General features: G+C 39.0%; 1 protein-coding gene across 1 annotated transcript in view; it reads right to left on the reverse strand.

Annotated features, from left to right (window-relative positions):
* The window catches only part of MRPL3 (mitochondrial ribosomal protein L3), a 33,984-nt gene extending 25,586 nt beyond the window's left edge, over positions 1 to 8,398 (reverse strand). Inside the window, exons 1-4 of the mRNA XM_019725948.2 lie at positions 8,127 to 8,398; positions 6,889 to 7,073; positions 5,779 to 5,870; positions 3,508 to 3,606 (exon numbers count right to left, since the gene is read on the reverse strand). Coding sequence (XP_019581507.2) covers positions 3,508 to 3,606; positions 5,779 to 5,870; positions 6,889 to 7,073; positions 8,127 to 8,218 — 468 coding nt within the window. The 5' untranslated portion in view covers positions 8,219 to 8,398. The remainder of the gene's footprint in view (positions 1 to 3,507; positions 3,607 to 5,778; positions 5,871 to 6,888; positions 7,074 to 8,126) is intronic.
* Positions 8,399 to 12,015: the final 3,617 nt, after the last annotated feature.

Consider the following 12,015-nt stretch of genomic DNA (forward strand, 5'->3'; position numbering starts at 1 on the left):
CATGAGAAAAACCAAATGCTCAAGTTGAGTTGAAACCTGCAGCAGTATAACAGAGGTAGTTTTTTAAAACTTCCAAATAAATAATTTCAAAGGGCAATTTAAAAGACTGACAGCAATGTCACAGTTGGATGACCCCATCTATGAGAATGCAGTTCCCCCCTCTTCAAAGTTCCTTGCAATTATCTTTCTCACAATGAAAATGCTCCTCCGCTCCTAAGATAAACTGATCTAATCAATTTTAAGGCCATTTAACTTCTTTTTCAAAAATACTATGTATCACATCAGTTTTTATTTATAAGGTACAAAAATAGCAAAAGCAAAGTAGTCTAATTTCTTGGCAGCATAAATCATTTACAGATTAAAAAAAATAACAGTTCTACAGTTCTAGCTCTATTATAAATAAAACTGATTTAATCAATTTATTTCAGAATGCTTCACTATTTGATATTTTATATTCATAGGTCTTTCTCTCTCTTGTTAAAAAGCCCTCTGTAATCAATCTACTTATAGTTTCCTAAGGGTTACAACATGCTATAGGAAGTTTTATATTGTTTCGAAATTTTTTTCCTTTCTGAATCAAAATGCTTTCCTTATAAAGAATTCTAAAACTTCATTTTCACATACCATTCTAAAGAAACGTCATTCAAAGACAAAGCTTTTCCTTAATATTATAATACATGTCCTCTGGACCTAGAAAATTTATATCCTGAACAATAAGAGAGGCCTCTGTAGCACTATCTATGCTACACTAGAGAAGCGAATAGTTTTAAAAGTTTATGTATATTAAGTGGATTAAAATCCACCACAACATAAGAATACAGCATCCAAAGCACCTGCTGTGCTGTATATTTATTGAAGAAATAACACTTAAAATATATAGACTAGTCTTAAGCATGAAAGGCCAGAGCTATCACTTCTGTAATATTTTTCAATATTAGTATTATATTAATAAAATTTTATCTATTAGATATCTTTATCACTAAGTAATACAGAATAAATTGAGCTGGCAAGTACATTTTTCCTCCAGAACTTCTTTTTTTTCTTGGAAACAAAAATATTAGAGACCGATGTGAGACGTTTACAACTGGGAGAGAATTTAGAGACCATCAAGTCCAATTCCCTGTTTTCACGGGTGAGAAAATGGATGTTCAAAAAGGAGGAGTGAAGGAGCTAATGGTAGAAACCAGGATTAGAACTCAGCTCTTCTGTTCCCATGTCCACTTGTTTTTCTACTGTCTCATAGTTGTGAGGAAGTAATGCTGACAGATCTGTTGAAGCAGAATGGAGTATTCCAACAGGATGCTTGATTTACAAACATCAAGGCCATAAAGTCGTGAAATGACACATTCGGTAATGAAAATAATGATGGTGGTGAAAGTCATAACAAAAACACAGAAATATAATCAATTAGAAAACAGTGGCGTCTATCAAACCACAGAACTATTCACATGATTCACGTGAAGGCTGGCACATATTTACACAGCTAAAGATTCAAACATTTGACATTTAAAAAAAAATTCCCATAAATATATCACTGTGTTTTTAATTACTGTGGAATTATTTGAACCCTGAAATTATCAGTCAATAAACTGTCAAAAATTAATAGCAGGGGTTATTGCAATAAAGCTTTAATGAAAAATAAACTACACTATCATAATATGCAAAAATAGCTAACTTCTCTAACACTTATGAGACGGGCTTAAATGGCCTATAATGCTACTAAGCTACAGGACTCTGATTTCAACCACCGCCCATTTGATGATCAGTATATACCACTATTTACAGGAAAATTCCACCTGGATTTTCTCTAAACACCTCAGACACATCTTTCCTCCAATGTTTCCTTTCCTTGTCCCTATTCCAGGATACAGCATAAGCTTCGACCTGGTTGCCGAGTTAGAAACTGCTCTATGCCTAAGCCTTCACCACACATTCACACTCACCCAGTCTTCTATACATCCTTGCTCCTTCCAAGCCCAATGCAACCGCCCTGGTTCAAAAGCCCTTATCAACTCTCTAATAGCGCTTATAACAGCCTCTTAAATGTTCTCCCTGCATCCAGATTCTTATGAGTTAACCAAGATAACAATTTGACCACATTACTACCCTGGTTAAAGAATTCAGAAGACTCCTTGGAGTCTATGGGATGAAGTCTAAATTCCTTCGCCTTCTATCCTGACAGAAGTACCTTTACCACCTTCCTCCACTGGCCCCACACCCACACACTAAGACCGAGACACAACATACTTCTCTTTCCAAGCACACACAGTCTTCCACGTGTCTCTGCTTCTGCAGAGACCATTCCCTCTGGCATGCTTTCAACACATTCTGCTTTCTGGTCTCTTCCCCGTGAAACCTTCGAGGATCTGCCCAATCAGAATTGGTCACCCCCCATTCTGTGCTTGTTGCATCTATATATTGAGATGGCTGATTTATTTGTCCATCTTCCCCACTAGCCTATGAGTTTCTAGAGGGTGGATATTAAAACAGGTAAGAAAGTTAGGCTCTGGAGTCTGCCTGTCACTCTACATCTCACCAGTGGGTGGCCCTGAATGAGTTACTTACCCTCTTTAGCCTCAGAGGCTGAAAAGGTTACATAAGATAATAAATGTAAAGGCTTAATACTTATATACCTGGCATGTAGTAAGTGCTCAATAAAGGTTAACTATGACCAGGAGACAGGAGGCACACAATAAGTACCTGGTAGTTTTGACAGTTGCATAATACAGGTGGCATCTTAATTTCCATCCATGTTCATTTCATAAACAATTTACAATGGAAAGATGTTTTAGAGATAAGCAACATTTTAGTAAACTTAAAGATGTTTCAGAACCCATTAGTGAAAACCATTACCATTTCCAGAAAGGTATTCTCTGCATTCTCTGCTTTTATTCATCTAATAAAGGATACTGATTGCCCAGAGTTTTCAAATTTAAACTACAAACTCAGCATTCTATTAGTATTCTACTTGACAAAAATACTTCATTTAAAAAAATCTGATGTGGGTTTATTATATACAGCTTTTCCCCAAATACTGAAAGCTCCTTCTAATGTATACAAAATTAACCCTCACATACTATTGGTGTTGGTGTCAGTTGTTGAAACCATTTAGAAAAAAGTGAAATTAAATATAAAACAACAAAATCACGAAAACAGGTACCATCTATTGAGTGTCTGCTACATGCCAGGCACATGTGAAAAATTTCATGTAGGCCTGGTAACTAACCTCTTATGTAAGCAGTATTTTTATCCCCGTTTTACAGATGGGCAAATACTGCAGCTTATGGGATAAAATTACTTGCTCCAGATAGTGAGGGGAAGTACTGGAACAAACTCAGTCTCTCAGACTCCTGGGCTCAATGGCTCTACCAGACTGCCTCTCCCAAATCCACAATTTACCTCACGGACAAATGCCAAGTTTGTGGCTATGGAATATGCTCAAAACTCAAAGAATTCAGACCTGAAACAAATGAAATGACTATTCTAGGAATGAAAACACATCCTTACATGGAAACGGGATACAGTTTTTCCTCCTACAGTAAGGGCTGCCGTTTTTCCATTATAGTTTTCCTTTGGAGTATACTTTAGGACATGACAGTCTTGTACCTAAAAACACAAACATTAAAAAAAAAACTAAGTCTGTGACAAGATACATTTTAACATTATACACCAGTCACATTGAGGCCCTAGGACAATTAGGAATTCCCTAAAGTTACTTACAATTCCTCTAATATCAACCATAATCTTAAAATACAGATAACCTCCAAAAAAAAAAAAAGTCAAACACAGCACATTTTAAAAAGTGCATAAAACACAAATATACAACAAATCGAGTTTTTATAAAGAAAATGTGCATGTAACCACTACCACTCATGTCAAGAAGTAGAATCCCCAAAACGTCTGTGTGTCTCTTCCCAATTACTCCCCACCACCACCCCACAGGTTTTTAAAACTCCTAGAGCAGTGGTTCTGCAAGTGTGGTCCACAGACAAGCAGCATCAGCATCCCCTGGGACTTGGTGGAAAGGTAAGTTCTCAGGCCTCAGCAGAGACCTACTCCATCAGAGCCTCTGTGTTTTACAAGCCCTCTGGTGAGACTGAGACACACTCAAGTTTGAGATGCACTGCCCCAGAAATAACTACTACTCTTGACACTTACAGTACTCACTTACTTACTTTTCTTTGTAAATACTATCTTGGAAAGTATTGCTTCATAATGTAGTTTAGGGTTGCCTGCTTTAAACTTTATGTAAATGGAATCAGATTGTAAGTACTCTTCCGTGTCTTACTTTCCTCACAAGATTCTGTTTGTCAGGGTCATCCATATTGTCGTGTGCAGCTCCACTGTTCATTCTCATTGCCGGCCAGCATTCGCTCATGTGAATATACCACAATGTACGTACCCATTCTACCACTCATAAACATCTGGGTTATTTCTAGCTGGGAGTATTAGGAGTAATACTGCTATAACCACTGCAGTACAGTTACGGTGCACACCTGTTCAAGGTTTCTAGTAACACTCATGAATGGAATTGCTAGACTATAAGGTTCATTTATCTCCACTTTATCACACAATGCTAAATTGTTTTCTGAAGTGGTCATACCAGTTTACAATCTCACCAGTCATTCCTGAAAGCTCCTAAAGTTCCTTAGAGTTCTAGAAACTATAATCCTATCCTTGACCAGAGCCAATACAAATTTACTAAGGGTTTACAGCAGGGGTGTCCAAACTTTTTCCAACGTTTTTCACCAAGGGCCATATGCGGTAAAATACACAAACAGCCGGGCCACTCACTCGAGGTGAAGTACGTATTGCCTCACCTGGTTTATTTAAGTAAACTAAATACATTTTTGGAATTTGCTGCGGGCCAATAAAAAATGGATCGCGGGCCACAGTTGGCCCATGGGCCGCAGTCTGGACAGCCCTGGTTTACAGGCTCCCAGTGTCTATCAGCAGTCTAAGCACTAATGTGCATGAGCTCTCATTTTAATGACCACCACCTGCCTAATCACTTTTCTGAGGCGGGGCCCCAAAGATGACCTGAGTTGTCCAAAGTGATCTGGGGAATGACGGCATCCTAATTTTATCAGTGATCTTTCTACAACAATAATGATAAAGACAACAGCACCTAACATTCATTGGACATTTACCATTGTTTTACGTTTTAAGTCCTTGATATTCATCTTGTACAAGCCTCACAATAACTTTTTGAGGTAGGTCATAACTATCTCTTTTACGGAATAAAATTGTATCTTTTACCAATGAGGCACAATGCTCCAAAGAACACAGCTAGCAAGTGGCAGAACCAAGACTTGAAATTAGATATTCTGGTCCCAGGGCCCACATTTTTAACCATTAGAGGAGTCTACCTTACCTCAGGGAAAAAAATGCTGCTTCCCCAGACAAGAGTGTTACATTCTGAGTTAGCAAAGAGATCAAAATTATGATTTGGAGTTGAAAGAACGCCATAAATGAAAATACAATGGAACTGAGATATTTTTTCTGATTATGAATTAAACTAGATCTGTAAGAAGCTAGGTTACAATCTTTTTTTATTAATTGCCCCAGTTATCCCATGCCATATCGAGAAGGCCACCACTCAGGCAAGAGTGAGAACATTTACTGAAACCAACAGAAGTTCTCTATTAGTATTTATGTTCAAATTACCCTATTATTCACCACACAGTTACATGTTTCAGGACACAAATGTCGCCCATTTAGGTTTGCACAAACAGATCATGGCACACATACAGATCTGTTACATCTCCTGTTTTTTACCTGAAGTAATGTGGCCACGTGCTTTCGACCATCTTTGGTCCATAAAGGCATCATGCCCAGCTTCAATGCGATGAGGCCTACTCTAGAGGAACCTGGCAATCAAAAAGAAATCAATGTTAACACAAGCTTTTTCCACATTTGCCAACATGACGCAATAGTATTGTGATATCAATATAAGAAGCATGCACATAAGAAACATGCTGATATAGTCATAGAGTAAAACACAACTCTTACAGATGTAAGTACCTTCAACCATGCCTGAAATAAGATATTGGTAGTCAATAAATCTCCATAAAATGAAATATAAGAGAACTGTACAAAATAAAGAAAATAGTTAAAGAGATATATTCTGGTTTTAAAATATTTTAATAGAGGGCATGATAAATCCATCATGATTCTTTGCTTTCCTAGTATCAATTCATATCCAACTTCATTAATTAGAAAACATCTACCACTCAAATTCTAAGTTAGCTGGAGTTGTAGCCATGACACAAGTGGTCATATTGCTAAAATATGTTGGCCTCCATCACGACACTTAGTCTTGTTGCATAAATTGATAAAGTTGCTCCTGGTAAGAACTTCTGGCCACTATACAATTCAATTTTGACAATAAACCCCAACCAGAGACCACATTCTCAACAGGAAAGGCCTTATTCTTCTTGGTCTGTCTACACATGGGTTCAGCACTCTACTGGGTACAGAGAGCTGATTCTGGGGTTATGTGGGCAAACCTGGAATGCCAGAACATCCCAAATGAAAACATCTGTGTGACACATTACAATTTAGAACACATCTTCCAGCTTTTCTTCCCTGGCTTATTTTTATATTCTTTTTTTTTCTGAAGGAAACAAGACAACGTCTGCAGAATGAATTCTCCTTTCACATAAAAAGAGCTTCTTTAGGAAGTCTTGATTATCATCAGACATTCACTAACAGTAGAATAAGATGCTGGAAACAAACGTGCAAACCAAACCACAGTGACATAAACTCACTTAAGACCCACATGAAAAATAAATTCAAGAGATGATAACTTTATCAAGCAGTCACTATAATTTTGAATGTGCCAGTCACAAAGCAATCAGGAAAACTCATCATATACAAAATAACCACCTGGTTCCCAAGGATGTAGAGGCCACGGCTCATCTTTCAAAGGACACAGTTTACTTGCTAATTGGGCTTTAGTTTCATCAGAGTCCAACTGCTTAACAAACGGGACATTTTCTTCAGAAAGATGCTCATCCCACCAAGTACTACTCTTGTCATGGAGACTCCTAACCAAAAGCCAGATGTCTGTTCTGTAAAAACAAAAATTAGAAAACAAATCACAAATCAAGTTTTCCCATTTATATATGGAAGGGGAAGGGCGGTCACATGAATTCGAAGTGTCCTCAGGACTTTAGGAAAGGGTTTGGAATGTTGTACGAGTTGTTTTTCCCTCATTTTCCTTATAATGATAATGGGGCTCACATTTTAACTATTAATGGTTACTTTGGAGGAAAAGTTCTTCATCCCTCCTCTGGAATAAATAGTTTTCTAACAAAGCAGTCCTTCCTAGACATAGGAGAAGCCATGACCCATTTGAACGGGTATCTTAATAGTTCATATCCAGTGGAAACGGCAGAATATGGAATGCCGATCTTTCTCCGATAAAGCTCACTTCTCTGAAATAGTATGGCCTAGGCTCAGAGCGGCAAAGAAACTGAATGTGCAAATTTAAAAGTCTCGTAAATGACATGATCTCTGATCAGCTGAACACACCAAGAAAAGACCTGAGGGTCCGGAAGGAGATAATTTTTGCACTAGTGTCAGAAAAGAAGCAAAGCTTTCTGTAGTCTATCCCTCTTTTGTAGTCAAGTAAATTCAGGTTAGAGTCCCAATTTTGCACTTATTAGGGGAGTGACCTTGGGCAAGTAACTTCTCTCCAACCCTCCGTTTTATCTGCAAAACGGAATAATGATAGTAAGAAACAACAACAGCATCTGTAAAACAGAGATGATAGTTCTCTCAAGCCAGGATACAGGAGCTGAGGCGCCTAATATACTTAATAGAGCATCTAGTACATAGAAAACACTAACTGGTAGTTATTATTATTATTACTGTTGGTAAAGGTCTCTGCCAGTCGCTGCCTCATAAGCATTAAAAACAAACAAAATCACCCCTTCGGTTCTTTAAAGGGCAGTTCCTTACAGTAAAGCTCCTTTACTTCCATACCGTAGGGCCGGACACACACACACAGCCCCTTCCTCCTCCACCCAGGGCAGACCCATCCGCGCCGGGGCATGCCACTGCTCAAAGCCGCAGTTTTGCTGGGCCTACACATCCACACACTGTCTCTCGCTCATACCCACCTGTTCCCCGAGCCTTGGGAAGCACCCGGGTGCCAAGCGCCGCGGCCCAGGATCTGGGCGCCGGTCTGAGCCAGCAGTCTCCAACTAAGCATGGAGGGATCGGAGAGAGCTGGGGTCGCTACACTTCCGGGGACCCCACCACTCAGTTTTCACCGCGTCCCCACGCTGCCGTCACGCGTCCGCCGCTACCCTTCCAAAGCCTTCCCGCCAGCTGTCCGCTGATGCGCTCCGGGACGGAAGGAGAGCTACTGGACTCACTTCCGGTCCGTTCTGCAATGAGCTCCGGGCACCGTGGTGAGCCCCCGGAACTAGAGTTCTGCCTCCAGAATAGTCCTACATTGGATCCAGGTTGGGGTAGGGAATGTGGGGAATGACTTGCTTCTCCAGGGGCGTTTGGGGGGAAAAAAGGATGTTCGGAGTTTAACCTTTAGAGGCGAACTAGGGACAGGCTTTTAAGGAAGCGAAATCACATCTAAATAATGCCTGCTGTCAGGTAGCTCAATGTACTAAGCAGGGCTTGATATTCTTATATTGGTTTATGTTCAAAACAGCCCTGAAAGGAAGTTTTTATGTTATAAATGAGGGAACACTGGGAATTTTGGTGTTGGTCTAAAATAGCACATCTGGCAGGTGGGCAGAGCCAGCACTGAAACAGGTCTGGCATGTATTAACAATAGAGTATGGCCAAGGTTATGATGTGTGATATCTAGGGCTGGATCATAAAAGGTATTGATACTTCAGTCTTGGTCTCTTAGATTGCTCCCTAGGGCGAAAGTCAGCGGTCATGTCCTGAAGACACTCCAACAACCCTGTAGAGAGTTCCATGTGAAGAGGAATCAACTTTCCAGCCAAGAGTAAACCACTTAGGTAGTGGATCCTTCAGGCCTAGGAAACCCTTCATATGATTGCAACTCATGAAAGACCTTGAGCCCGAACAACCCAGCTAAGGAACTCACAGGTTCCTAACCAGAAGATACTGCAAAAGGGAATGAGTGATTACTCTTATTTTGAGTCACTAAGTTTTAGGATGATTTGTGATACAGCAGTAGGTAGCTAATACACCTTGTGTACAAATAAATCCTTGTCCTGGGTTTCAGATGCAGCCTAATCATGTGAGTGCCCTGAGCATTCAGTCTGCTGCTCCCAAAGTCTGTTTCTTTAATTGCCAAATGGATGTTTGTAGAAATTCAGGAATAAGAACTTAAAAGTTTAGCTATTTTAACACGTTCTTTTTATTAGCGATCTGGCTAGTCTGGCTTAAAAGTTCCAGGCAGTGGTCAATTCCTGGTTACTACTTGGACTTCAGTAGATTCAAAAACTTTGCTTTGCTTCCAATTTCACCAATTGCTATTGTGGTTACCTTGGGCACTTCCAAATAACACTGGGCCTTGGAGGAAATATTACATCCTTCATCCTAGTCATGCTACCTGGCTTTCCAGTTACTTAGGAATAGCTCTTCATTGAACAGGCGTGTCTTGAGGTGTGCTACATAAAGAAGCTGGGGGAAAGAAAGGACTTGCCTACTACTGCCAATAGCTAGCATTTCTTGTGCATATAGTGTGCTATATTGTATGTGCACAGTATTGTGGACGCCCATCAAAGATTAGCAGGTGCACACCTGAACACAGAAAAGGTTAAGTTTAATTATCTTGCTACAGCAAGAGAGTGTGTACATCTGAGAATGTCTCTAGATGAATGAGTTGGGGAGGGGCTTATTATAAGATTTGGACTTACTCTGGGTGAATTTTAAGGTGGTGTCAGGGAAGCAGGGACTTGTTTTTAAATGGACGCTATCAAGAAGCAAGGCTGGTTCAGCAATTGGACATCTCAATAATTTTTTTCTGGAGGCAAGAAGAACAAAATGAGACTAGGGACAATGTTGGTAAGAAAGCAGAAAGCACTCAGAAGACAGAACAGTTAGTTATTTTGTAGCAGTAGTCTGGCCTTGGGTATGGTCTGATAGAAATATTGGGTTGACATTCCATTACAAGCACTGCAGTCTGATTAACAGTATTAATTTTCACTCTTTCAGTATATTTTCTCACTTAATCTTAATAACAACCCCATGATACTATAATTATCTCCATTTTGCAGTTGAGAAAATAAACACAGCGATATTACATAACTTAAGATCACTCTGCTAGTAAGTGGTAGAGCCAAGATTTAAATCTCAGCAGTGTGCCGTGGAGCTTGTGCTCTTAGCCATTTTGTTTCTTTGGCTCTCTATGACAAATATGCTACTCTTCTTGCAATGGAATTTATTTATGGTTAAAGAGGAAAACTGATAAGTAAACATATCAAGCATAGTGGTCTTTGAGGATTGAGGAGGAAGTTATTCAGTCTCACTTTTCCCCTAGTGCCAAATCCCTCCTGGTCCATAGTGGAGACCTTGAGTCAATGAAACCCTCAGCAGGCACCACTGCTGAATTGAATCAAAGCAAGATGTGCTTGGTCTGCTGTTACACAGCACATATCTTCTGATTGCCAGCTGGAGGTGAGAGGTATCATCATACTTGATTTTGTTACTGCTAATTGACAAGGACCAGGACCAGTTCTTGAGGGACCAAGCCAGGGCTCTATTCGGGCACTCAGGTAATGAGCTCCAGCTTCCCATAATTTCTGATGTCATCCTTTAGAGACTGCCCTAGACCCTGGGACCCCGATACCACCTTGCCTCTCTGGACTTCAGTTCCTCACTGGAACAAAGATAACTTTCACAACCTTTTTTTACTATAGCAGGTCCTCAAATAACATCCTTTTGTTCAACATCATTTTGTTATAACATTGATGAGATGCTGTAGGAAGTTAACTCTTTTTTATATCAATTAACCTATGGTAAAATTGGTTTCATTATATGTCATTTCACTTACAGTCACAGAACTTATCGATGATGGTAAGTGAGGACTTACTGTACTACAATCCCATAATTCTTATTCCTCTTAGACTAAAAGGTGATATAATAAATGTCCTCCTCACTAAATAAAACATTAAGAATAGTTTCATGTCTGAATTTCCAAAGCCATGTTTAACAAAAGAGAATCACCATAGAAGGAGTAGGTATCAAACCAAGGGTTTATTGGAAATGTCTTTTCTGTGTTCCTGCCTTAAGGGTCTTCAGTTAATTCTTATAATGTTTGTGATATGTCCTGCATGGTTGGTTTATTACAGAATAATAAATCTTTCAGTATTGATTAATTTGCATATTATGTTAATTTATGCTGTCTCAGTTCATAGCATGCCTTATATTTGAAATTAAAAATATTTTTAAAGTTTGTTCAGGCTTTTCATTAAATTATCCTTGGTGTTCTTCCATTTTTCTAAAGATAATTTAGCATGTTTCAAAATTGGTAGATATATTATGAAGGTGAGAAAATAGATAAAATGGACTTTAATAAATTTTGAAACTTGAACTTTCATGGCTCACAAGAATAGAAAACTTAAAAGGCCATTTTGTAAAATCTACAGATGCTCATTCAGTAAGAAGACGAATTCTGCTTCCGTGTCCTCCAACAAGACCAAATTGCAATTTTCAATTTCAATGTAATGCATTAAAAAGCACAATATTCAATCCCTCTCCTGGGTATCTACCCAAAAAATCTGAAAACATTTAGAGATAAAGACATGTGTGCTCCAATGTTCATTGCAGCTTTGTTTACGGTGGCCAAGACATGGAAACAACCAAAATGTCCTTCGATAGATGAATGGATGAAGAAGTTGTGGTATATATACACAATGGAATACTATTCGGCGGTAAGAAAAGATGATATAGGAACATTTGTGACAACATGGATGGATCTTGAGAGTGTAATGCTGAGCGAAATAAGTCAGACAGAAAAAGCAGAGAACCATGTGATTTCACTGATATGTGGTATATAAACCAAAAGCAACA

The sequence above is a fragment of the Rhinolophus sinicus genome, linkage group LG10, assembly GCF_036562045.2.
Source record: "Rhinolophus sinicus isolate RSC01 linkage group LG10, ASM3656204v1, whole genome shotgun sequence".
NCBI classification, from domain to species: domain Eukaryota; kingdom Metazoa; phylum Chordata; class Mammalia; order Chiroptera; family Rhinolophidae; genus Rhinolophus; species Rhinolophus sinicus.